This window comes from Rhinoraja longicauda, chromosome 17 (assembly GCF_053455715.1).
Source record: "Rhinoraja longicauda isolate Sanriku21f chromosome 17, sRhiLon1.1, whole genome shotgun sequence".
In the NCBI taxonomy this organism is placed as follows: Eukaryota; Metazoa; Chordata; class Chondrichthyes; order Rajiformes; family Arhynchobatidae; genus Rhinoraja; species Rhinoraja longicauda.
The window spans coordinates 13,205,365-13,231,018 of record NC_135969.1 but is presented as its reverse complement, the minus strand read 5'-3'; the positions used below and the strand labels follow the sequence as shown (position 1 = coordinate 13,231,018).

Genomic DNA, 25,654 nt, shown 5'->3' with positions numbered 1-25,654 from the left:
TGATCTTGAAGCTCCTCCTAACCATCCCTGACCGTCATTTAGTGCGGTTCCTTGCCAACATCCTTGCCAACCGCAGTTTTGTACTCAAGACCAGCGACGGACAATCTAGCCGACTGCGACGCCTAAGAAATGGAGTCCCCCAAGGCTCGGTACTGGCCCCCATGCTCTTCAATCTCTATATCAGCCAGTATGGATACACAGATGACTTGGCCCTACTTGCACTAGGACAAGAGTTGGTCAAATGTTGAGGATGTGCTCTCGGCGGATATGGAACTTGTCGCGGGCTACCGTAAGACCTGGAGACTAAAACTGAGTGTGGCAAAAACCACCACAATGGCCTTTCACCTGAACAACAAGGAAGCTCAACGCCAGCTAACCGTCACCCTCAATGGGTCACCCCTACCCTACAACCCATTTCCTACATACCTCGGGGTGAAACTAGATCGGCAGCTGACCTACAAGCAACACCTTGAAGCTCTCCGTGCTAAAGTCTCGGCACGGAACAACCTCCTGCGTTGCTTGGCCGGATCGTCATGGGGCCCCAGGACATCTACTCTTCGAACCAGTACTCTTGCACTCGTGTACAGCGCCGCTGAGTAGGCCGCCCCAGCATGGTGCCGCAGCGCTCAAACCAGCAAGCTAGACTCCACCCTCAACGACACCATGAGGATCATCACCGGCTGCCTACGCCATACTCCGACGGATCTCCTGCCGGTGCTCGCAGGTATCGCACCCGCCAAGCTTCGCAGAGAGTTCTTCTCTCATAGGCTGGTGTGCAAGGCCCCATCGGACGCCAAACATCTTTTGCACCACCTCGCCCAGGATTCACAGCAACTCAACGCCTGTCATCTCGTCACCCTTTCTCCCGTCATGCAGCGACCCTCTGTGGCTCCGGTTTCAACATACTAGGAGCATGGAGAACCAGCTGGGAACAGACATCGCCACCTCCTCAATTCACTGTCGCACCGAACACCACAGCCCCACCCGGCTCGGACATGCCCCGCAAAGAGTGGGTCGCCCTGAACCGGCTCCGCACAGGGGTCGGCCGGTTCAACGCCAACATGCATCGTTGGGGGTTGCGGCCATCAGCAGCCTTCGTGTGTGGAGCAGACCAGCAAACAGCGCAGCACGTCATTTTCGACTGCACTGTCCTCCGAACCCCTGGTGGAGGGGTAGACCTCACGGCCCTCGGACAACAGCACATTGCACTGGCTACAGCACCTGGAGGGCGTTACATAATTTCTGCTGCCTCAAACGCAAGGAGAAGAAGGGCATCTTCAAGGCCTTGTGTACTGATTCACTGGCACAACACTAGGTGGGCAACTGTTTGAGTGCTGCCTTTGTGATTCTATTCATTGCTATGTTTCAGCAGCAGTGATTTATATTTGCTCCATCAAGCATCCTATCTACAACCACGCGTCATTTAGTCTGTTAGTGGCGCAGTGACAGGCAGACGAGTGCACATGCAAGCACAGATACACACACACACACATACACACACACACACACACACACACACACACACACACATGCAACTGATTTTGCAAGTGTGCTTATCTGTAATTCTATTCAAACAACCGCGGAAGGCAGGCAATTAAAAATAAATCATAAAAATGCAAGAGTAAATATTAATTTGAGTAATGTTCTGTGCTAACAAATCGGTGTGCTCATATAACGTCACTACAAAGCATGTTTGGTTTCCTCCACTTTCAGTCAAAAAGTCATCTCCATGAAAATATAAATAAATTGCTTAATTGACATCTATGCTGTAATTTATAATTTCCCTCAGTTCTTTACAATCTAGCTTACGCTGCTTTATCTAGTTCACCTTGCTTAGGGTGTTTAGGTTCACATGCTGATTATGACCTCGTTTCTAGGAGACAGAAGGAAGTCAGCTACTAAGGCCTCTCGTATCCATGTACTTGTTTTAACTGTGACTGGTGAACTGTTGCTGTTGCTAAGCCCATCCATGTTCAGTGAGGTTTGGATGCTAGTAAACAATGTATGTCAGAGGTTCTTTGGTGCCTGGAGAAATGTATTAAATAGGCAGTGCATTATATGCTAACACATGCTTTCAAAAATCTATTGCACATGGGACCCTAGATGTGGTTTAGTTTAGTTTAGTTTAGAGATACAGCTTGCAAGCAAGCCCTTCGGCCCACCCAGTCCGCGCCGACCAGCGATCACCTGTACACCACTTCTATCCTACACACTAGGGACAATTTGCAGAAGCCAATTAACCAACAGACCTGCACATCTTTGGAGTGTGTAAGGAAAGTGGAGCACACGGGGAAAACCCACGTGGTCACGTACAAACGTACAAACTCCACACGGATAGCACCCCGTAGTCAGGTGTCTGGCACTGTAAGGCAGCAACTCTACCGCTGCGCCACTACGCCGCCCTGAAGACGAGAGAACAATTCAGGCTGTGCACATTTAATCACTCTCCTGTTCGTGGATGTCACCTCCCCCAGCAGCTGTAACACCTGTCCCATCAACTTCTCCCTCCACCAGTGTCCAGTGATCTAAACACCCCTCCAGGTGAAACAGGAGTTCACCTGCACCTCGTCCCCCCTGGTCTATTGCACCTGGAGCTCGCGATATGGCCTCCTCGACTTCGGTGAAGCCAACCGTAAGCGAGGCAGATCACCTGCACTCTGTCCTCAGTGGCCCCAAAGATCTGAAGCAACTTGGAAGAACATCATCTCCTGGTTTGTTTGGAGATCTTACAACCCACTGGTGTGAGCATTGAACACTCCTCTTCCACTTGCTCTTCATCTCTCATTATACACCTCCCCATTCCCCATTTCCCCAACCCCAGCTTCATCTGCCCTCATCCCCTCCCCTCTGATTCCACTTTTCACCCAGGGCACGCCACCAGACTCAGGAACAGCTTCTTCCCCTCTGTTAGCAGGCTTCCGAATGGTCCTTCCATAAGCTAGGTACTGTCCAATTCACCACCACCTCTTTGCAGGCATTGGACTTTGTCTATGGAACTGATGCTAAGACCGATATTCTGCACTCTGTATCTCCCCATTTGCTCTATTGTACCTGACATCGAGATAATTATGTTTAGGTATAGTATTACATGAACTGAACCTCTACACGTGACAACAATAAACCGAAACCTATTGCTAAATGTCAATCGCTATTGTGTTGCACTGTTTCGTTTATTTACAAGTGTTGAAGAACCAACCATAGCTTTTTGTGAAAGATCAAAGGCCAATACATCAGATCCCAGCAGTGATCCCAGCAGTTCGATCATCCCTTTGCCTCCACAGATGCTGCTGGACCTTCTGAGTACCTCCAGCAGTTTGTTTTAAGCGCAGACCAAACCTTGTGTGAAAAAGGTATAGAAGTGCACAAAATCTTGAGAAGAATTGATTGGGTAAATGCACAGAGTCTTTCGCCCAGAGTTGGGGAATTGAGAACCATAGGTTTAAGATTGTAATAGATTTTATTAGCCAAGTATGAAAACAAAACAAGTATGTAAATCATACGGGGAATTTGATTTGCCATTCAGTCATACCATAAAAGCAACAAAACACACAACCACATAAACATTTAACATAAACATCCATCACAGCAGCTCATCCACATTCCTCACTGTGATGGAAGGCAATAAAGTCTTATCTTCTTTCCTCCTTTATCTCCTGCGGTCGGGGGAGTCGAACCATCCACAGTCGGGGCGATTGAAGCTCCCGCAACCGGTGATCGTAGTGCTGATGGGGCAAGTTAGTCGGCGTGGGCAAGTTGTGCCAAAGGGCCTGTTTCCACGCACTATGATTCTGAGTCCAAAACAGTAAATCACCAGTTCTTTAGGTTTAGGTTTGAACTGAGGTGCAATGAAAAGCCTTGTTTGGTTTGCAATCCAAAGAGATCAGATAAGACTATACATAAATACAATCAAGTCAAACTCAAAGTACAATAGGTAGAGCAAGGGAAAAGATACAGGGAGCAGAATATACACCGATGAGCCAAAACATTATGACCACTGACGGGTGAAGTGAATAATATTGATTATCTTGTTACAATGGCACCTGTCAAGAGGTGGGATATATTAAGCAGCAAGTGAACAGTCAGTTCTTGAAGTTGATGTGTTGGACGCAGGAGAAATGGGCAGGAGTAAAGACCTGAGTGTTGGGCGCCCAAAGCTCATAGATGCGCGGGGGCAACGAAGGCTATCCCGTCTGGTCCGAACCGACAGAAGGTCAACTGTGGCACAAGTCACAGAAAGTTTTAATGGTGGTCACGGGAGGAATGTGTCACAATGCACAGTGCATCACACCCTGCTCCTAGCCGCAGACCGGTCAGAGTGCCCATGATGACATAATGTTTTGGCTCATCAGTGTAGTTCTCAGCATTATAGCGCATCAATTCCACAGTCCAATGTCCGCAATGGGGTAGAGGTTAATTGGACAGTACCCTAGCTTATGGAAGGACCATTCAGTCACCTGATTACAGAGGGGATGAAGCTGTTCCTGAGTTCTGCTACCAAATGCTCTTCATTCTCTAGTAGAGTACTTCTTTGAATACAGAACGCCAGGCAACGCAGCCAGAGGCTGACTACAGAAGACTGTGTCTCCAGACAAGAACTGCCTAAATATTTTCAAAGTTACTCACCTCTTGGCGAAGAGAACAGGCTTTCTAATCAGAACATGCCCAGAATAACATTTTATTGCTGCTTAAAAGTACTTAAAAAAAAAAATTTGATACGCAAGTTCAAATTTCTGCTCCACAGTGATCAAATCAGTTCGTATCAAATCAGCTTTGAATGAGGGAGTGATTTTCATTTAATGCTGATTTTCAGCAAAAAAGCAACACTTGGAATGAGTGGCAAGATTGGGTTTGTGGAACATCTTACATGACATTCCAAAGTGCATAACAACCAACTAAGTGGTGTTTGAAGTGCAGTCACGGTTTTAATGTGGGAAATAAATTGAACAGAGCCTGCTTCCTCAAGCAGCAACCTGTTAATGGACCAGATAATCAGCCTTAGTGATGACTGAAAGAGAAACATGGGCTTTGGCACAGTCCCTCCAATAGCGCTGTGAAATCTTTCAGCAAGAACCGTTCGGGCTGCAGTGGGATCATTTGTGAGCACATTATTAAATGCTTCAGTAAGATGATGAAACCATTTGGAGACCTGAAAAACTTGTCACCATTAGGTTAAAATCTAGTGGTAACCTTGCTTTTGCCTCAATTAACTTGATGGCTGGACCCAGAGCTCCTGGTCAGAACAGGAAGATATTTAAACTGTCTCGCTAAACACTTGCATGTGGTCCCGCGAGGCCTACTGGGTCTCCTGGTTGCTGACCATTCTAACTCCCTATAAGACTTCATGATCTTATAGAGGTGTACAAAATCGGGAGAGGAATAGATTGGGTAGAGTAAGGGATCGAGAACCGGAGGACGTAGGTTTAAGTTGAGGGAGGAATGATTTAATAGGAACCTGAGGGGTAACTTTTTTACAGAAAGGGTGATGGGTGTATGGAACAAGTTGCCAGAGGAGGTGGGAAAGAACTGCAGATGGCTAGTTTAAATCGAAGGTAGACGCAAAATGCTGGAGTAACTTTTCTGTTACTGGGCACACGACAATAAAACATTCTTGGCCCTCTTGACTTGACTCTTGAGACTTGACTATTAATTTCTCACTGGAGTTTCCATGTTAACTTATACTTGAATTCTATTTTATTTCAGAGAATGGTACCTGAATGGAAACTACCTGGTGATCATCGCCACTGCCACTGTGGTGTTGCCTCTGGCCCTGATGAAACAACTCGGTTAGTTTTGGACGCATTGTGATATTTCTGTGATGGGATGCGAGAAAATTCACTTTTGTTGACGCTGGTCGATGCATCGCTGTGTGATGCTGGAGGGGCAGGAATTGCTGCTCCAGCTGTGGTATTCAAGTTCAGGATCTGCGCAATATCCTTATGATGCCCGTGCCATTTTTAGAGCATGAAATCAACTATTTTAAGGCATGTAATGGAATGCTGAAAGGACTCAGAGAAGAGGGTGGTGGGGATATGGAACAAGGTGCCAGAGGACAGATACAAAATGCTGGAGTAACTCAGCGGGACAGGCAGCATCTGCGGAGAGAAGGAATGGGTGACATTTCGGGTCGAGACCCTTCTTCAGACTGAGCTCGTTACTTCTCTCTGGAGTTGCTGCCTGTCCCGCTGAGCTACTCCAGCATTTTTATGTCTATCTTCAGTCTAAACCAGCATCAGCAGTTCTTTCCTACGCATTTCGAGCTGCCGGAGGAGGTACTTGAGGCAGGTATTTAAAACATAATTGAAAAAATAATTTGGACACGTTCATGGATACGAAAGGTTTAGAGGGATATGGACCAAATCCAGGCAGATAGATCTAATGTAGATTGGGCATCTTCATCGGCACGGGAAAGTTGGTCCTAAGGGCGTGTTTTTGTGTTGTATGACTCCATGACTCTATGACTCTAGATGGGCTGGTCTCCGTGACAATGGGTTTACAGAACAAATAGACTCAATCTACTAGTTAGCAAGTGAAAAGTGGCAGAAAAGCATATGAAGCGGTCATGTAAGCTGTGGAATCTGTTGTTCTGATTCCTGTGCTTTTGCATAGAGATAGTCTGGATATTGTGGACCAAAACCAAAATTACTGTCATATGTAGAAACTCCACACAGACAGCACCCGAGGTCAGAGTTGAACCTGGGTCTCTGGTGTTGTGAGGCAGCAACTCCACCAGATGCATCACTGCTCCGCTCCTTACAGCGGCACAGTGATGGTGAGCTACATTCATGAATGACCACATTTCCGTGGGTGAAGGTACTCTCTCAGTGCTGTTGGGTGAGGTGTTCAAGGATTTAAATCCAGTGATGATGAAAGGACTGATATATACATTTCAAGATCAAATGAGGGTGCACAGTGGCGCAGCCGTAGAGTTGCTGCCTCACAGCGCCAGAGACCCTGGTTCCATCCTGACCACAGGTGCTGTCTGTACGGAGTGCGTACATTCTTCCCGTGATCACGTGGGTTTTCTCCGGGTGCTCCGGTTTCCTCCCACACTCCAAGGATGCACAGGTTTGTAGGTTAATTGGCTTTGTTGAGTTGTAAAACTGTCCTTGGTGTGTAGGATAGGGCAAGTGTATGGGGTGATTGCAGGTTGGCACAGACTCGGTGGGCCGCTTAAAGTCTAAATCTCTATCGGTACGTCTAAAGTCTAAAGTTTAAATGAAAGTTGAAAGTAAGTACTATTTGAGGCATAGGAAGCTTGGAACCTTTATATCTGTGCAATGCAACATGCCAACAAGCATGTTGAAACACTGAGACCGTGACCACAGTGCACTGCTTTGATTCTGCCCCTCCACCAACTTGCTCAAACAAGACATGGTGAAATTACAGAGATAGTCAAGAATAACATTTAAAGTTGTACAAGACATTGGTGAGGCCGCATTTAGAGTATTTTGTTCAGTTTTGGTCACCCTGTTTTAGGAAAGATGTTATTAAGCTGGAAAGGGTGCAGAGAAGATTTATAAGGATGTTGCCAGGGCTCGAGGGCCTGAGCTATAGGGAGAGGTTGGGCAGGCTAAGACTATTCCTTGGACCACAGGAGGATGAGGGTAATCTTAGAAAGGTGTGTAAGATTGTGAGAGGAATAGATAAGAGTAAATGCACAGTCATTTACCCAGAACAAAGGAATCAAGAACCAGGGGACATAGTTTCAAGGTGAGGGGGGAAAGATTTAATAGGAGTCTGAGGGGCAATTTATTTACACACAGGGTGGTATGTATGTGGAATAAGCTGCAAGAGGAGGTAGTTGAGGTAGGTACTATCACAGCATCTAAAAAATATTTGGACAGGTATATGGTTTGGATAGGTTTAGAGGGATATTAGCCATTGTGTAGATGTGGCCTGATAGTCGGCATGGGCAAGTTGGGCCGAAGGGCCTGTTTCCGTGCTGTATGACTCTGTCTCGTTAACATGTGGAAGATTCAGCACAGTAACCAAGTCTTCATCTCTGGTGCTCCTCAAGACACAGTTCATTTCATATGATAAACACACCCATTTATTCTTCTCTCCAATATTTAGTTTAGTTTAGTTTAGTTTAAAGCTACAGCCTAGAAACAGCCCCTTTGGCCCATCGAGTCTGCGGCGACCAGCAATCCCCGTGAACTAGCACTATCCTGCGCACTAAGGACAATTAAAAATATTTTTACCGAAGCAAATTAACTCACAAGTGTTTGGAATGTGGGAGGAAACCGGAGAAAACCCACGTGGTCACGGGGAGAACATACAAACACACTACAGACAGCACCCATAGTCAGGATCCAGCCCGGGTCTCTGGCGCTGTAAGGCAGCAACTCTACTGCTGCACCGTCTTACTGCCCCTGTTCTCTTCAATACCCCTGTCTTCTCAACCTCGTCAACTCAATGTGGTACCAAAATTCTAATTCTAACTAAAAAAAAGGCACACAAAGTGCGGGTCAAACAGCATCTTTGGAGAATGCTGCCTATCCATATTCTCCATTCTCCGCCCGACCCGCTGAGTTACACCAACACTTTGTGTCTTATTTTGTAAACCAGCGTCGGCAGTACCTTGTATCTTCCACTTCTAACTGTCTGGGGGGGTAAAATTGTAGAAACAAGTAACTGCAGATGCTGGTTTACCATGGAAAGATACAAAGTGCTGGAGTAACTGAGCGGGACAGGCAGCATCCCTGGAGAATATGGGATAGGTGACACTTTGGGTGGAGACCCTTCTTCAGATCAGGGTAATCAACACATAATCAGCACAAGGTCTGGGTAAAGATATTTCTCTGAGTTTCCAATTGGGATTATTAGTATCATATTTCTAAAGTACCGAATTACACACAAACAAAAAGATTTTCTTGCGTACCTAACATATGCCTTCTGTTCTTTAACAGAGAAATTATCCCCAACCAATTGATGTTTTCCTACAAGTTATAAACAGGACAGATAATCCAATGTTGACCAAGTTGACTAATATTGGATTCACTCCATAAAGCAGATTTAGGCCATTTGGCCCATTGAGTCCACTCCGCCATTCGATCATGGCTGAGCTCAACCCCATTCTCCTGCCTTCGCCCCATAACCCTTGACATCCATATTAATCAAGAACCTATGAATCTCTGCTTCAAATATACCCAGGAGACTAGGCCTCCACAGTCGCCAGCGGCAATGAATTCCACAGATTCACCACCCTCTGACAAAAATAATTCCTTCTCATGTCCTTACCAAAGGTACGTTCTTTTAGTCTGAAGCTGTGCCCTCTGGTCTTAGACTCCCCCACTAACAGAAACATCCTCCCCACATCTGCTCTATACAGGCCTCCTACTATTCAGTAAATTTCAATGAGGTCCCCCCTCTTCCTGCTAAACTCCAGTGAGTACAGGCCCAGTGCCGTCAAACTCTCATCATGTATTATGGTTATATATCAGCAAACCATATGGAAATCAATTGCAATTATCCTAAATAAACTCAGAAACCACCTTATAACCATCTTCTTATCTTATTAGTTTAATAATGCATTTTATTTATATAGCGCTTTTCATATACTCAAAGACGCTTTACAGAGATTTTGAGAACATAGGGAAATGAATAAATAGATAAATAAGTAAATAAATAAATGAACAGAGAAAGGAGACAGAAGGTGAGGTGACCTTCAGTGGTTGAAGGCAGTACTGAACAGGTGAGACTTCAGCGATGTTTTGAATGTGGTGAGTGTGGAGGAGTCTCTAACGGTTTGGGGTAGTGAGTTCCATAGGGTGGGAGCAGCGATGGAGAAAGCCCTGTCCCCCCAGGATCTGAGTTTGGTCCGGATGTGGGGGGATAGGAGATTGGCAGCGGCAGAGCGGAGGGTGCAGGTGGGAGTGTGCCTGTGGAGGAGGTCGGTCAGGTAGGATGGGGCCAGGTTATGGAGGGCTTTGTAGGTTATGAGGAGGATTTTGTACTGGATTCTCTGGGGGATGGGGAGCCAGTGGAGTTTATAAAGTACGGGGGTGATATGGTCACGGATCGAGGTGTGTGTGAGTAGACGGGCAGCGGAGAGATAGTTTAGATAGTTTAGTTTAGAGATACAGCGTAGAAACGGGCCCTTCAGCCCACCATGTCTGCGTCGACCATCGATCCCTGTACACTGGCACCACGCTTCACACTAGAGAGACAATTTACAATACTTACTAAAGCCAATGAACCTACAAATCTGCACGTCTTTGGAGTGTGGGAGAAAACCGGAACAATTGGAGAAAACTCACATGGACACAGGGAGAACATACAAACTCCGTACAGACAGCACCCGTAGTCAGAATCGAACCAGGGCCTCTGGCGCTGTAAGGCAGCAACTCTACCGCTGCGCCACCATGAGGTTATATCATAAACCTGTGAGTTGCCAACTTGTGGAGTAAGCACCCTGTGCAACGAAGAATCTGCTGCCCCTTCCTTCCCCCAACACCCATGCACATCAAAACTCACTTCCAAAATCTTTGTGAAAAGCGACGTTTGGCTGCCCACTCTAAAGCCCTGGCATCAAGTATGAAATAGAAACGTAGCCGCGGGAAAGGTAACTGCCTCCCAGCGAACAGTCCGAGCTTTGTATGTCAAAACGAATGCTTGTTAATTATTGACGTACGGTGGGCGGTTGAATCAGGTTCAGTTTACATTGCTAGTAATGAGAGGGACCAAAGAAATAGGTCATGGTCTTCTTTCTCATGGGTATTTGAAACCGTTATTAAGATAATCGCCCTTTATTTCGTGAGTTGTGAGTTTTGTGCGATCAAATGTTGTAATGATTTTGCATCTGTGCCTAATGATGTTTGATCTGATGTCCACAGCGTGGCAATTAGAAGGTAAAACTAATGTGAACTAGGTCAGTAAATTAGCACTCATGTTTGTAGATGTCTCTTATCACCCACCACACGAGGATATTGAACTGGTAGCCAGGTTTATAGGTGACACAAGGAACTGCAGATGCTGAAATCTTGAGTTGAACACAAAGTGCTGGAGTAACTCAGCGAGTCAGGCAGCATCCCTGGAGGGAATGGATAGGCGACGTTTCAGGTCAGGATCAGTTCTTCAGGGGGGGGGGGGAGAAAGAAAGATGGAAAAGAGCCAGCTTCATGGACTTGCCTCTTCCTCCTCCCCTCCAACTACGAGGTTGCATCAAGCTCGGTGGGCCGAAGGGCCTGTTTCCACACTGTATCTCTAAACTAAACTAAACTAAGCAATGTTGGCCAGAGCCACAGATGTCCAATATCAGAAACCAATGAATCAATTAATCTGGTGGAATTTGCCATTCTAATTTATTATCTTCCAAGACTTTAGCATTATGGGCTCCCTCCCCTCGTCTTTTCTCCTTTGGTCCATGAAGACCTGAGACTTGATGTTAGTGCAACTCAGTGACTTACTATTTACTGCTCATAAACATTTTGAAAAGTCTTGCTGAACATGGGTTGGAGATGGGAATTATAGACAGTGGAAATGGAGACAGTTTGGCGTTTTCATTGCACTCTTGACTGACCTGGCTGGATCTGGGATTCAGGTCTAATGGGAAAGTGGGAAGGTATCTGCAGAATGATGAATGTACCTTCCATATCCCGTGGCTTTAAGTATTAAGAGTTGTCTGAAAGAAGCATGGATTTTCAGACCTTCCTCTTCGTGCTTTGCCTCAGTTCTTGAAAGGACGATGCTGTAAAACTATTGAGCAAAGATCTAAATAAGACAGAAACAACAAATAAAGGTGTAATAGCAAGGAGCTGTGGGTGCTGGTTTACACCAATGATAGACATTAAGTGCTGGAGTAACTCAGGGGGGTCAAGCAGCACCTCTGGAGAAAATGGGTAAAGATAAATGTTCGAAGAAGGGTCCCAACCCGAAACATCACCTATCCATTTTCACCAGAGATGCTGCCTGAGCCGCTGAGTTACTCCAGCACTTTGTGTCTATCAGCAGAATAAAGGGTTGGCCATTCATGGGCAAAAGGCAGAGACTACGGATAAGGGCATTAGAGTACACAAAATCTGGCTGGTTTAACTGACACGATTTTCTAAAAGAACGCTTGAGCCATGATTACAATTCCTCTGCTTTCCCTTCACAAGGTTGGAATTTTAATAAACAATTTTGCAGCATTCAGCAGAGTAATGCTTTCTCTCCACATTTTAATTGTAGGTTACCTGGGCTACACAAGTGGTTTCTCTCTCACCTGCATGGTCTTCTTCCTAATTGCGGTAAGTGTAGTAACATTAGCAGTTTGCTCTGCAGTTTGCATAGGGGCAGAATTAGGCCATTCGGCCCATCAAGTCTGACCTGCCATTTGATCGTGGCTGATCTATTTTTCCCTCAATCTCATTCTCCTGTCTTCTCCCCATAAACCCTGACATCTTTACTAATCAAGAACCTATCAATTTCCACTTTAAAAATACCCAATGACTCCACAGCCGTCTGTGGCAATGTCCCGTTCCAGCACAATGGTTCTCTTATTTCATGATCATTGTTTATCGTTATTGTATTAAATGTATTGGGTGGCATGATTGAGCCAGTTAGTGTTGCTGCTTCACAGATCCAGTAAAATGGGTTGATTCTAGCCTTGGGTGCTGTCTATGTGGAGTTTGCATGTTCTGCCTGAGACTGTATGTGTTTTTGTCATGTGCTACAGCTTCCTCATAGATTGGTTGGAAAATAGGCAATTGTAAATTACCCATTACTGCAGTCAAAGTAGCAAAATAATCAAACGGGTCTTGGTGGGCATGTGGGAGAGAAAAAGATGGCATGGTGCAGGAAGATAAGGAGAGGGGAAAATAAGACTGATAGAATTGTTATTTTGGGAGTTAGCATGGGGACTTTGGGATTGTTCTTCTTGGGGCAAGGAAGGTTGAGAAGACGTTTGATTGGGAAAGGGAAGGGGGTGGTGGTTGTGCAAGATCATGATTTGTCTACACGAAAGGCAAATTAAGAGGAGCTCTCTCGTGAGATGAAGGTCCACGGACTGGTGGGCAAGATTTGAAGTGAGGGGTGAATGTGAGAAAAAAACCTTTTTATACAGAGAATGGTGGGGGGGGGTTGGAAGACTGGTGGAACCAGGTTTTTTTCAGGATAAAATTGGGGGCGATAGGGAAATAAATGGAATTGGGAATGAATTTGCACGAAGCTGGCATAGATTTGATGGGCTGAATGGCCATTCTGTCGTAATTTTGTGATTCAATTAACTTTCTTAGTGCTCAAGTGTTGATATGCTGATTTCAAACCATATGTGTATTTTCAGGTGATCTACAAGAAGTTCCAGATTCCCTGCCCATTTACCAACATACATGCAAACAGCTCCTTTACTGACACCATTAACTATGAGAATAATACTTACAACAGCAGCAATGACATTCACAAGAACACTGAGGATCAATGCACCCCAAGGTTGTTTACCATGAACTCACAGGTAAAAACATCAGCAGAAGCATCGAGGGGCATGTTCTGTGCAGATAAAGAAACCGTAACGCAAATGTTCGGTTGATGTGTAAGGCATGTCAGCATTTGATTTTCAGCATATTTGAGATCCTGATTAAAATAGACTTTATAATTGCATAAGGCTTTTTTTAGTTTAATTTAATTTAGTTTATTGCCACATGTACCGAGGTACAGTGAAAAGCTTTTTACTTGCATGCTCTCCGGTCAGCGGAAAGATTATACATGATTACAATCAAGCCATCCACAGTGAACAGATAAAGGATAAAGGGAATAACATCTAGTACAAGATAAAGTCCAGTAAAGTCCGATTAAAGATAGTCCGAGGATCTCGTGAGTTAGATGGTAGCTCAGGACTGCTCTCTAGTTAGTGAAAGAATGGTTCAGTAGCCCGATGACAGCTAGGAAAATAACTGTCCCTGAATCTGGAGATGTGCATTTTCACATTTCTGTACCTCTTGCATGATGGGAGAGGGGAGACACAGCAGTGATGAGACTGGTCCTTGAATATGCTGGTGGCCTTGTTGAGGCAGCATGAAGTGTAAATGGAGTCAATGGAAGGGAGGTTGGTTTGCTGCGTCCACAATTCTTTCTAATTTCTTGCGGTCTTGGATAAAGCTGAATATATTTCAATGATAGTTCAATTTTCTGACTCTCTCATTTACAGACTGCATACACCATTCCCATCCTGGCTTTTGCCTTTGTCTGTCATCCAGAGGTTCTTCCCATCTACACAGAGCTGAAAAAGTATGTATGAGTATCATGTTTAGTTGGGGTTCCTTGCTTTGGAGCTGACCTACCAGGGGATGGTGTGTCATGAGTTCTGAGGTCATTGTAAATGTCACAAGGCCGTTTTGTTCCCTTGGTTTACAACTTAGATGAGATTTTGTAATTCAATGATATTTATGTACTTCTCAGCCTAACCATGTTTAAATTACGAATTCACGAATAGGTTATCGAGTCATTGAGGCAATCATTTAATAGGAACCTGAGGGTCAATTCTTTCACACAGAGGCTGGTGGGTGTATGAAATGAGCTCTCAGAGGAGGTAGTTGAGGCAAGTACTATAACAACATTTAAAAGACATTTGAACAGGTACACGGATAAGAAAGTTTTAGAGGGATAAAGGCCAAATACGGGCAGGTGGGACTAGTGGAGATGGGGCATCTTGATTGGCATGGGAAAAGTTAGGCTGAAGGGCCTGTTTCTTTGCTGCGTCACTCTCTATTAAAGTAGAGTCCACTCCATGACTCTACTTTATCTAACCTTCTTGACCTTAATTTTATTTTCTTATTCTGAATGTTAATCAACTTCATTCGCTCTAAAGGGAACACCCTGGCTTGTCAGGGTGTCAGAGGTTATGAGGAGAAGGCAGGAGAATGGGGTTAGGAGGGAGAGATAGATCAGCCATGATTGAATGGCGGAGTAGACTTGATGGGCCGAATGGTCTAATTCTACTCCTATCTCTTATGATCTTATGACCTTGTCTAACCTGACCCTGGAACTAGAACCCTTCAATGCCATTAAATATCCTCTGCACTCTCTCAATGACTCTTACTTCTGTCTTAATCTGTGATTTAAGTATTGGAAGCAACGTGATCGGACCACTTTATCATCACAAATATGGTATCTGTGGTGGACCTGAATTTGTAATCGCCGTTCTTCAGTGTGCCTAGTGCTGGAATGTAAGTTGTAGTTCTTGATGACGACTCTAGATGCTGTTCAGTGTTTTATATTAAAATGCATAACTTCCATTCCAGCCCAACCAAGAAGAAAATGCAACACGTGTCCAACATCTCAATCGCGGTTATGTACACCATGTATTTCCTCGCCGCTTTATTTGGATATTTGACATTTTATGGTGAGTTCAAAGAAAGTATATCTCATCATTTTTTTTTGTGAATGATATTGGGGAAAACTGTAAAGACAGTTAGCATCTCACCCATCCAGTTAGTCTGAGCCAGTTATGAGGCCCATAGGAACTCACTCACACTGTGGCACTAACCTCATACTTTACTGATGAAAGAATCATTTCATTGGAGACCACCAATTTAGTTTAATTCAGCTGGCAGAAATGATCACTGGATCTTTCTCCATCCCCTTTCTCAATTTTCGTAGCGTCTCTAAATAACTCGTTGGTTTGTTAGACTTTTAGAGCCATTTCTGAACTCTGTGTGTGTTTTAGTAAATATTCTGGCCAAGCCAAATCAGTGCCCTTGCCAATATTTTACAAAGATTCACCACAGCCTAGTTAACCCCTATTCTTGCTTCTTAACATTTAATGTTAAAAATTATGCTAGCTGTTCTATACTGGAGTTTACCTGGCTATGTATCTCTTTGTGCGCTCTTATATCCTTTTGCTAATGTTGCATAGTAACATGGTTACCATAATGTTTACAATATTAAACATGTCATAAGCCCCACCTTAGGTTCTGTGGACTTTAGGTTATACTTCCTTCCTCAGAATTTTCCAATGTCCGATAAACGACAGTGAGAAAACATAGTTGGCCTGTTTTGAATGTCCTCACAACCACTTGGCTCAATGTTGACTTCTTGTGCTATGTTGGGTTGATGGAAATGTTTGTGTCATTATGTCACTGTGAGAGACTTGCGAGGTGGACCATAGCAGTTCCTATGTTCCTCAAATCCTGGGAAACATCAGCTTGGTAAACAGCTCTTTATTTAAGCAGCCAGGCTGTAGAAGTACAGGTAATCAAGGAAAGATTTAACAGGAATCTGAGGGGTAACCTTTTTACACAAAGAGCTATGTGTGTATGAAACGAGCTGCCGGAGGAGGTAGTTGAGGCAGCTGCTATCGCAACGTTTAAGAAACATTTGGACGGGTACACGGATAGGATAGGTTTGGAGGGATATGGGCCAAACGCAGGCAGGTGGGACTAGTGTAGATGGGACTTATTGGTCGGTGTTGGTTTAAGTTGAGCAAGTTGGGCTGAAGGGCCTGTTTCCACGCTGTATGACTATAACAAGGGATGAGATGCAGGGGTTTGGAAATTTTGGAACATTGGAATAGTACACAAGTAGGCAATTGATGTTGTGGCAAACAGAAGTATGCAAAAAGGGGCCTTCCACTGAAAGGAAATCCCCACATATAAGCTGGTGGTGACATTTGAAGCACGTGACAAAAACAAGTTTGAAAATGTTGGCAAAGTTGTCGGATGCCTTGCTGTCTCCTACATTAAGATGTCTCATTTCTGTGCCATTCCCATGGTAGTTGTTTGTCTCCTTCTCTCTATTCAATTTGAGTTATTCCTTTGTCAACATAATTGGAGTTCACTCCCAGTAACGCAGGCGTTATTTGGTGTTCCTCTCATGGAGTCATAGTGTCGTATACATGGCAACAGGCCCTCAGCCCAACTTGTCCACTCCAACCAACAGGCCCCATCTACACTGCAAAACGTCCCACCTGCCCGTATTTGGGCCATATCCTCAAAACCTTTCCTATCCATATACCTGTCAAAATGTCTTTTAACTATTATTATCATACCTGCCTATTACTCCCTCTGGCAGTTCATTCCACATGCCCACCACCTTCTGTGTGAAAAAGTTGCCCCTCAAGTTCCTATTAACCTTTTCCCTTCTCTCCTTAAACCTATGTCCTCTGGTTCTTGATTCCCCTACTCTGGGTAAAAGATTCTGTGCATCTACCCTATCTATTCCCCTCATGATCTTTTATACTATTTGTCTTATACTCACCCCATTTCAATAGACAATAGACAATAGGTGCAGGAGGAAGCCATTCAGCCCTACGAGCCAGCACCGCCATTCAATGTGTTCATGGCTGATCATTCTCAATCAGTACCCCGTTCCTGCCTTCTCCCCATACCCCCTGACTCCATTATCCTTAAGAGCTCTATCCAGCTCTCTCTTGAATGCATTCACAGAATTGGCCTCCACTGCCTTCTGAGGCAGAGAATTCCACAGATTCACAACTCTCTGACTGAAAAAGTTTTTCCTCATCTCAGTTCTAAATGGCCTACCCCTTATTCTTAAACTGTGGCCCCTTGTTCTGGACTCCCCCAACATTGGGAACATGTTTCCTGCCTCTAACGTGTCCAACCCCTTAATAATCTTATACGTTTCGATAAGATCTCCTCTCATCCTTCTAAATTCCAGTGTACAAGCCTAGTCGCTCCATTTCACCTGAGATCACCTTATTCCTCCTGATCGATTTGCACCTCAGTTTTGGTATGATCTCCACAATTGGCCATCTAACCTCTCATTTTAAACACTTGCCCTCTGTGAGTTCTCTGCCCCTGCATGTCAGGGGTGGAGTCCAGTCCAGGAAAGTTACCTACAGCTGCTCACCAAATCAAATCAAGTTGAGTTCATATGCCCAAGTGTGGTGAGGTACAGGTCCAATGAAATTCTTTCTCATTTTGTGCAGTTTACCATTTTCTTGCCTCTGGATCACCAGAGAAAGCAGCAAATGGAAGGCCGTTCCCTTGGCACAGGGAAGGTTGTCAGGACCATCTGCTGACTGATCTCTCCTTTAGCTTCAAACAATGACATTAACAATCAAGCTTTCTCAGCTGGTGCGGAGACGATTTTGAAGTTGAGGGCCAGAACTGGTGGCACAGTGGCACGGCTGGTAGAGCTGCTGCCTCACAGGGCTGGAGACCCGGGATCGATCTTGACTTCGGGCGCTGTCTGTGTGGAGTTTGCTAGCTCTCCCTACGACCCCGTGGGTTCCCTCCAGGTGCTCCGGTTTCCTCTCACATCCGAAGGACGCGCAGGTTTGTTGGGTTAATTGGCCGCTGTAACTTGCCCCTAATGTGGAGGGAGTGGATCAGAAAGTGAGATAACATAGAACTAGTGTGAACTAGATAGTCAGCATGGACTCGATGGGCTGAAGTGCCTGTTTCCACGCTGAATCTCTAAGCTAAACTAAATCAAACATGATACGAGGAACATTTTAGGGTTACAATGTATAAAGCTGACTTTGCAAGACTGACCGTGTCTAAACCGTTGGTTTTATACAGTCATGCAGCATTGAAGCAGGGTCCTTAGCTCAACATGTGAATGATGACCCTGTTTCCCCATCTGACACTAATCCTATTTGCCTGCACGAGGACTGCTATGCCTTCCCTATTTAAAAGCCTGCCTAAATGCTTCATAAATATAGAAATCTCTGACAGCGTGTTCCAGGCATCAACCACGATGGTCGTTTGATAGTTGCCATTTGCCCGCAGGCTGGTATCCCTGGTATTTAGAAGAGAATAAAGCAACTTGACTGAACCACAAAAGATCCTGCGGCATCTTGACATGGGGGAAGAGGATGTTTCCTCTTGTCAGATAGAGATGAGGTGATTTTATTTTCTCAAGCAAGATCATAGAACTCCCTCCCTCAAAGGGCAGTGGAAGCAGATTCTTTGACATTTTTTAAGGAATAAGTGGGTAGATTCTTAATAAAGGGAAGGAATGAAAAGTTATAGTGAGTAGGCAGGAACATGGAGTATTATTAGTTTAATTTAGAGACACAGTGAGGAAACAGGCCCTTCGGCCCACAGTCCATGCCAACCAGCGATCACCCATGCACTAGTTCTATCCTAAACACTAGGAACAATTTACAGAAGACAATTAACCTGCAAATCTGCATATCTTTTGGAATGTAGGAAGGAAATAGGAGCACCCAGAGAAAACCCACGTGGTTACAGGAAGAATGTACAAACTCTGTACAAACAGCACCCAGAGTCAGGATCGAACCTGGGTCTCTGGCGCCGTAAGGCAGCAACTCTACCGCTGCACCACTGTACCACCCTTTGTGCCACTGTACCACCCTTTGTGCCACTGTACCACCCTTTGTGCCACGGTTCCGCTCTTTGTTTTGTCGCCTGTTCTCGCTGATTGTGGTCTATGGATCAAGAAGTCAGGGATAAAGTGGCAGAGGGGGTTGCTGACTCCTAGGTCTAGGAGTTTTGAGCTGGAGTTTGGTCGGGTTGTGGGCAGATAGTCTAATTGAAGGCGTAATCCAGACCAATGAGAACCGATAATCTCACCGAGGGAGTGCTGCACATGAGACATTGAACCAAAACTCTGTTTCCTTTCTCAGGTCGAGGAAAGTGATCCTGTAGCAATTATTTCAATGAAGAAAAGGGGAGTTCTCCCTGGTACCCTGCCCAGCATTTCCTCTTCCACTCACATCTACTTCGTTGCGATCATTGCTCTTTTTTTTATCGCACTTTCTTTGTGGCTGGAGCACCATATTCTGCACTCTGTTTAATTTCTCTTTTACTCTGCCTGAAGTACTCTTGTGGGAGTATAATTTGCCAGGAACAAAGTATCTCAATACACATGACAATAGCAAACCAGCCAGATTGCCACAGTTATCTGGTCCTTTGCTATTTATATATGTGGTATCTGACTCTGCGTAAATTAGATACATCCTTGCTTACATTTCAACAGTATTTCATGGAGCGTAAAGCATGTTGGAATGCCCGGAGGTTGTTAAAGGCATTACATAAGTTTTCTTTTCTTTTCCCTCCAATTAAGAGTAGGAATTTTAATGAGCCTCGTGAGCTCATTCAAACGCCAGGGCCAGCTGCCTCTTCTCTGCTGCCATTGACACGGTGTTCATTGTTAGCATGGGCATGCATCTGTATTCCTGTCATGGATCTGAAGGCATGAGACTGTGTTTATCCGTTGCAGGGCGAGTTGAACCGGAGATGCTGCACACGTATAGTAAGATTGACCCTTTCGACACGTTGATTCTGTGCGTCCGTGTAGCCGTGCTGATCGCAGTAACCCTCACCGTGCCCATCGTCCTGTTCCCGGTAAGCCTGTGATGCTCCTGCCGCAGTGTTGAACAGCTGATACCACCCTGGCAGAATAAATGGTTAGAAACATCTCCCCAAACATCATGATTTATGTCGGTAGTTCTCGAAAGGAAGACTATTTTCGCTTCCTTATACTTTCCATTTATTTCATACATCCTTAGGATAGTAACGGAGGCCCATCACTCCTTCGAGTCCATGCTATCATCTGCATTCAATATATAGTCACAAGATTTGGCCCATTGAGTCTCCTTCGCCAGTCGAACATGGCTGATCTATTTTCCCCTTTCAACCCCATTCTCCTGCCTTCTCCCCGTAACCTTTGACACCCTTACTAATCAAGATCCAATCAATCTCTATTTTAAAAATACCTAAAGACTTGGCCTCCACAGCCGTCTGTGGCAATGAATTGCACAGATTCACCACCCTCTGCCTAAATAACTTCCACCTCTTCATTCTAAAGGTATGCCCTTTTATTCTGAGGCTGTGCCTTCTGATCCTAGACTCTCCCACTGAGCATATTCATATTGAGCGTATGTCCTCACTTTTTTAAGTGTAGCTACACCCTTTCTCAAACCTTATGCAGCACTTAATCCAAATAATAAGAATCATGCTCCACGGAAAAATAATTTTGTTCCGTGTCCCTGGACTGCATCAGGAAGTAGAATGCAGGCATGAAATTATAAACCAAACTAACGGATCTTTGCTATTTTGTTTTCAGGTCAAACTAGTTTAACAGTGGAAAAAAAATCTGACAATTCTTTACAAATATTACTGATAATTCCACTTTACTACAAGTTATTTGTCTGCCATTTTGTTTTTCCTCGGTATACTTTTTTCTAGTCTCACTCTATAAGGGATTGTACATTAACTACTGATCATTTCTCAATCTTGCTAATCGTTCGAAGGACAAAGCATAAAATATTCAGGCGAGGAAGCTAGGTGAAGTCAGTGGCACTAAACTCATGAGAAAATACCGTTCACTGGCTTTTCTTACTTATACACAATCTGTTCCGGCGACATTGGTGGAACTGAATATTTGAAGGTAAATTCAACAGCTAGCCAATACTCTGACAGAGTATCATTGCTGGAAACCAAAAATAAAGTTCCCCCCCTCACTGATTAATATTTATAGTTATCAAACTTCCAGTCAGCATAGCTTTTAGCAAGTTAATATGTCAGTGTAACCGCAATTATTCAAACATTCTGTGGAGTTACCAATTTAACATCTCACCCCAGATGGATTTTATTAATAAACTCTGGCATTTCTGTAAAAAAAGACACAAAGTGCTGGAGTAACTCTACCAATTTTCCCTTAAATGCCACTCTGCTCTCTACTTCATCTACTTTAAGTGGCTCTAATTCTAACTAAAAAAAGACAAAAAGAGCTGGAGTAACTCAGCGGGTCAGGCAACATCTCTGGAGCACATGGATAGGTGACATTTTGGGGCGGGACCTGAAAGGTCGTTTATGCTGCCTGCCCCGCTGAGTTAATCCAGCACCTTGTGTCGTTTTTTCTGTAAACCAGCATCTGCAGTTCCTTGTACCTTCCTCTCTGGCACTTCTCTGCTGAGATCTGCACTTGCATTAAAATAAGAACAAATCTTTCCGCCATTATCATGTTACAGTTGTTGCAATAATGCCCCGGTGCAGACTGACACTAAGATGGCCATTTCTTATGCATTAGCAGAAAATAATCTCAGCTAGCATAAATTTAGTTGAAGATAGACACAAAATGCTGGAGTAACTCAGCGGGACAGGCAGCGTCTTTGGAGAGAAGAAATGGGTGACAGTTTGGGGGTCGAGAAGAAGGTTCTCGACCCGAAACGTCACCCATTCCTTCTCTCCAGAGATGCTGCCTGTCCCGCTGAGTTACTCCAGCATTTTGTGCCTATCTTCGGTGTAAACCAGCATCTGCAGTTCCTTCCTACTATAAATGTAGTTGATATTATTTGCCTTGGACTTGTCGATGATCAGAATAATACCATCGCTTTCACCATCCAAATAATACCATCAGCATTTTGTGGCACCACCACAACTGGTTGGGATAAATGAATAATGGAGGGAGCAATGGACAGGGAGGTGGTCAACCTTAGTGGGGGGGGGGGGGAAGAGATAAGGGCTACAAGGGGTGCATTGAAACTAATCTTTCCCATACTTTTGTTTGGATGTAGGTGCGTCGTGCTATCCAGCAGATGCTGTTCCAGAACAAACCCTTCAGTTGGCTCAGACACACCATCATTGCCGTCATTCTTCTGTGTGGCATTGACTTACTGGTTATCTTTGCACCCAACATACTTGACATCTTTGGAATTATCGGTAAGTAGGACGGAGCTCATTAGAATGATTAGCCAACAGAGGGTGATGATGCTGCAGTGAGGTCTAACGGTTTAAAGGATTCTAAGGTGAAATGCTCCTTTCATTTACGCAGTGCTAAACTCACTTTGCAAACCATAGAGGCTGCTATCGAATATGAACATTACCAAAGTACTTTAGACATTGTGCCACGCAAAGTATGTTGCTATTACTTTCTTAATCATGAAGAAATTGTCTGAAACACAGTTATAACAATGTTCTTTCGTAGAAAAGTTGCTGATACCCTTAATGATGACAATAAAACTATTCACCAAATTGTGGCGCAGTGGTAGAGATGCTGCCTTGCAGCATTAGAGAACCGGGTTCGATCATGACTATGGGTGCTGCCTGTATGGAGTTTGTACGCTCTCCCTGTGACCTTGTGGGTTTTCTCCGGGTGCTCCAGTTTCCTCCCACATCCCAAAGAGGTGCAAATTTGTAGGTGAATTGACCTCTTTGACTTGTGCCTGATGTTTCGGATAGAACTAGTGTACAGGTGATCACCGCTTGGCATGGACTCGGTGGACCGAAGGGACTGTTTCCACACTGGATCTCTGGACTATAAATTTACAAACCTTTTATGTAGTCACAGAATTTGGAGAATAAAGGAGAGATACCATTGAGAGACAGTTCTGCAGGACAATAGATGTAGAAGGAAAATACCTGTCCATGATTAGGCCACATTTGGAGTACTTGCTGCAGCTCTGGTCACCACATCACCAGAAGGATGTGGTGGCTATGGAGAGGGTGTAGAGGCTGGTTACTAGGACGACACCTGGATTAGATTTTTTAGATTTTAGATTTAGAGATACAGCGCGGAAACAGGCCCTTTGGCCCACCGAGTCCGCGCCGCCCAGCGATCCCCGCACATTAACACTATCCTACACACATTAGGGACAATTTTTACATTTACCCAGTCAATTAACCTACATACCTGTACGTCTTTGGAGTGTGGGAGGAAACCGAAGATCTCGGAGAAAACCCACGCAGGTCACGGGGAGAACGTACAAACTCCGTACAGACGGCGCCCGTAGTCAGAATCGAACCTGAGTCTCCGGCGCTGCATTCGCTGTAAGGCAGCAACTCTACCGCTGCGCCACCGTGCCGCCCTAGGGGGTTTTAGCTACAGGGAGAGGTTGGACAAACCTTGATTTTTTTTGGGGGGGGGAATGCCAAAGGCTAAGGGGAGACCTGGTAGAAGTATATAAAATTAAGAGAGGCATTGATAAGGTAATCAGTCGAAACCTTTTTCCCGGCATGGAAATATCAAAAACTAGAGGACATAGCTTTAAGGTGAAAGATGAAAGTTTAAAAGAGATGTGCAGGGCAATCTTTTTACACAGAGTGGTGAGTGCTTGGAACATGGTGGTGATGGAGGCAGATGCAATAATGGCATTTAAGACACTTTTAGATAGGCACATGAACATACAAGGAATGGAGGGATATGGATTATATGTAGGCAAATAACAGCTTGCCTTGGTATCATGTTTGACACAGACATCGTGGGCCGCGGGGGGCCTGTTCCTGTGCTGTACCGTTCTATATTCTCTGTGTGGAATATATTTTTATATGCAGAAGGTAACTATGATCTGAAATGCATTTCTGCAAGAATATAACAACAGAATCAATCAGGACTTTCACAAGGAATTGGTCGGACACTTGAGGAAAGGTTAGTTGCAAGATTGCAGGTTGAGAGCAGGTTAATGTGACTGACTGAATTAAATGGGCTGAACGGCCTCCTGAGGAATTGTAATTCCATGTATTTATGGTTCTACGATATATCACAGCAGTTTGATGTATTCCTTTCAGAGCTGTTGCCATCTCGACACTTGTTTTTTTACAGAGCTTCTCTTGGTAGCAATCCAAGACAAGAACTGTACAAATGTTACATATAACAATGACAAAGCACAGTGGTAGAGCTGCTGCCTCAAATCGCCAGAAACCCGTGTCCAATCCTGATTTTGGGTGCTGTCTGTGTGGAGTTTGCACGTTCTCCCTGTCACCGCGTGTGTTTCCTCCGGGTGCTCAGGTTTCCTCCCGCACCTCAAAGATGTGCAGGTTTGTAGGTTAATTGGCCTGTATAATATTGCCCAAAATGTGTTTGTAGTGGATGAGAAAGTGGGAAACCTGCAGGCATTTTCCACACAAGAGGATGGGGACACATATTCGTCAAATATTAAAAACTGCTTCATGAACTGGATTACAATCAGGTGTATCATAAGTTCATAAGTTATTGGAGCAGAATTAGACTATTTGGCCCATCAAGTCTACTCTGCCATTCAATCAAGGTTGATCTATCTTTCCCTCTCAACTCCATTCTCCTGCCTTCTCCCCATAACCCCTGACACCCAGGCTAATCAAGGATCTGTCAGTCTCTGCCTCCATTGACCTGGCCTCCATAGCCTTCTGTGGCAGTTTAGTTTGGTTTACTATGGGGAAAGTGGGATAAGATAGAACTAGTGAGAAGAGGTGTTTATGTTTGGAGATGCAGCGTGGAAACAGGCCCTTCGGCCCACCGAGTCCACGCCGAACGGCAATCCCCGCACACTAACACTATCCTACACAAACAAGGGACAATTTACAATTTTCCCAAGCCAATTAGCCTACTAACTTGTACATCTTTGGAGTGTGGGAGGAATCCGATCCTGGAGAAACCCCACACAGGTCACAGAGAGAACATGCAAACTCCGTACAGACAGCACCCATAGTCAGGATCGAACCCGGGTCTCTGGCGCTGTAAGGAAGCAACTCTATCACTGCGCCACTGTGGTGATCGATAGTCAGCGTAGATCAATAGTCAGGGCTGACGGGTCTGTTTCCATGCCATTGGCTGTGAAGTAGATTGAACCTGCTTGTAACCCAGTTTGTGAGGCAGTTTTAATATTTGATTGGAATATATGTCAGCGTCCTCTTGTGTGAAATGCCTGAGGCTTTCCATGGAGATGGGATGAGGACACGGCACTAACAAGTTTAAGACAGCTCCCCTCTAGGCCGCCAACCCTCTGTGAACTGCTTGTGCTGTGACCTTGACCGGGATAACATGTTATTGATGT

The 25,654-nt window shown here is 44.7% G+C and overlaps 1 protein-coding gene across 2 annotated transcripts in view; it reads left to right on the top strand.

The window, feature by feature from the left end:
* Positions 1–25,654, top strand: part of LOC144601768 (sodium-coupled neutral amino acid transporter 3-like) — a 155,696-nt gene that overhangs the window by 118,331 nt on the left and 11,711 nt on the right. For both annotated transcript variants that reach the window (XM_078414160.1, XM_078414158.1), the window contains exons 8-14: positions 5,701–5,783; positions 12,169–12,227; positions 13,262–13,429; positions 14,123–14,202; positions 15,216–15,316; positions 20,122–20,246; positions 22,421–22,565. In XM_078414160.1, coding sequence (XP_078270286.1) covers positions 5,701–5,783; positions 12,169–12,227; positions 13,262–13,429; positions 14,123–14,202; positions 15,216–15,316; positions 20,122–20,246; positions 22,421–22,565 — 761 coding nt within the window. The remainder of the gene's footprint in view (positions 1–5,700; positions 5,784–12,168; positions 12,228–13,261; positions 13,430–14,122; positions 14,203–15,215; positions 15,317–20,121; positions 20,247–22,420; positions 22,566–25,654) is intronic.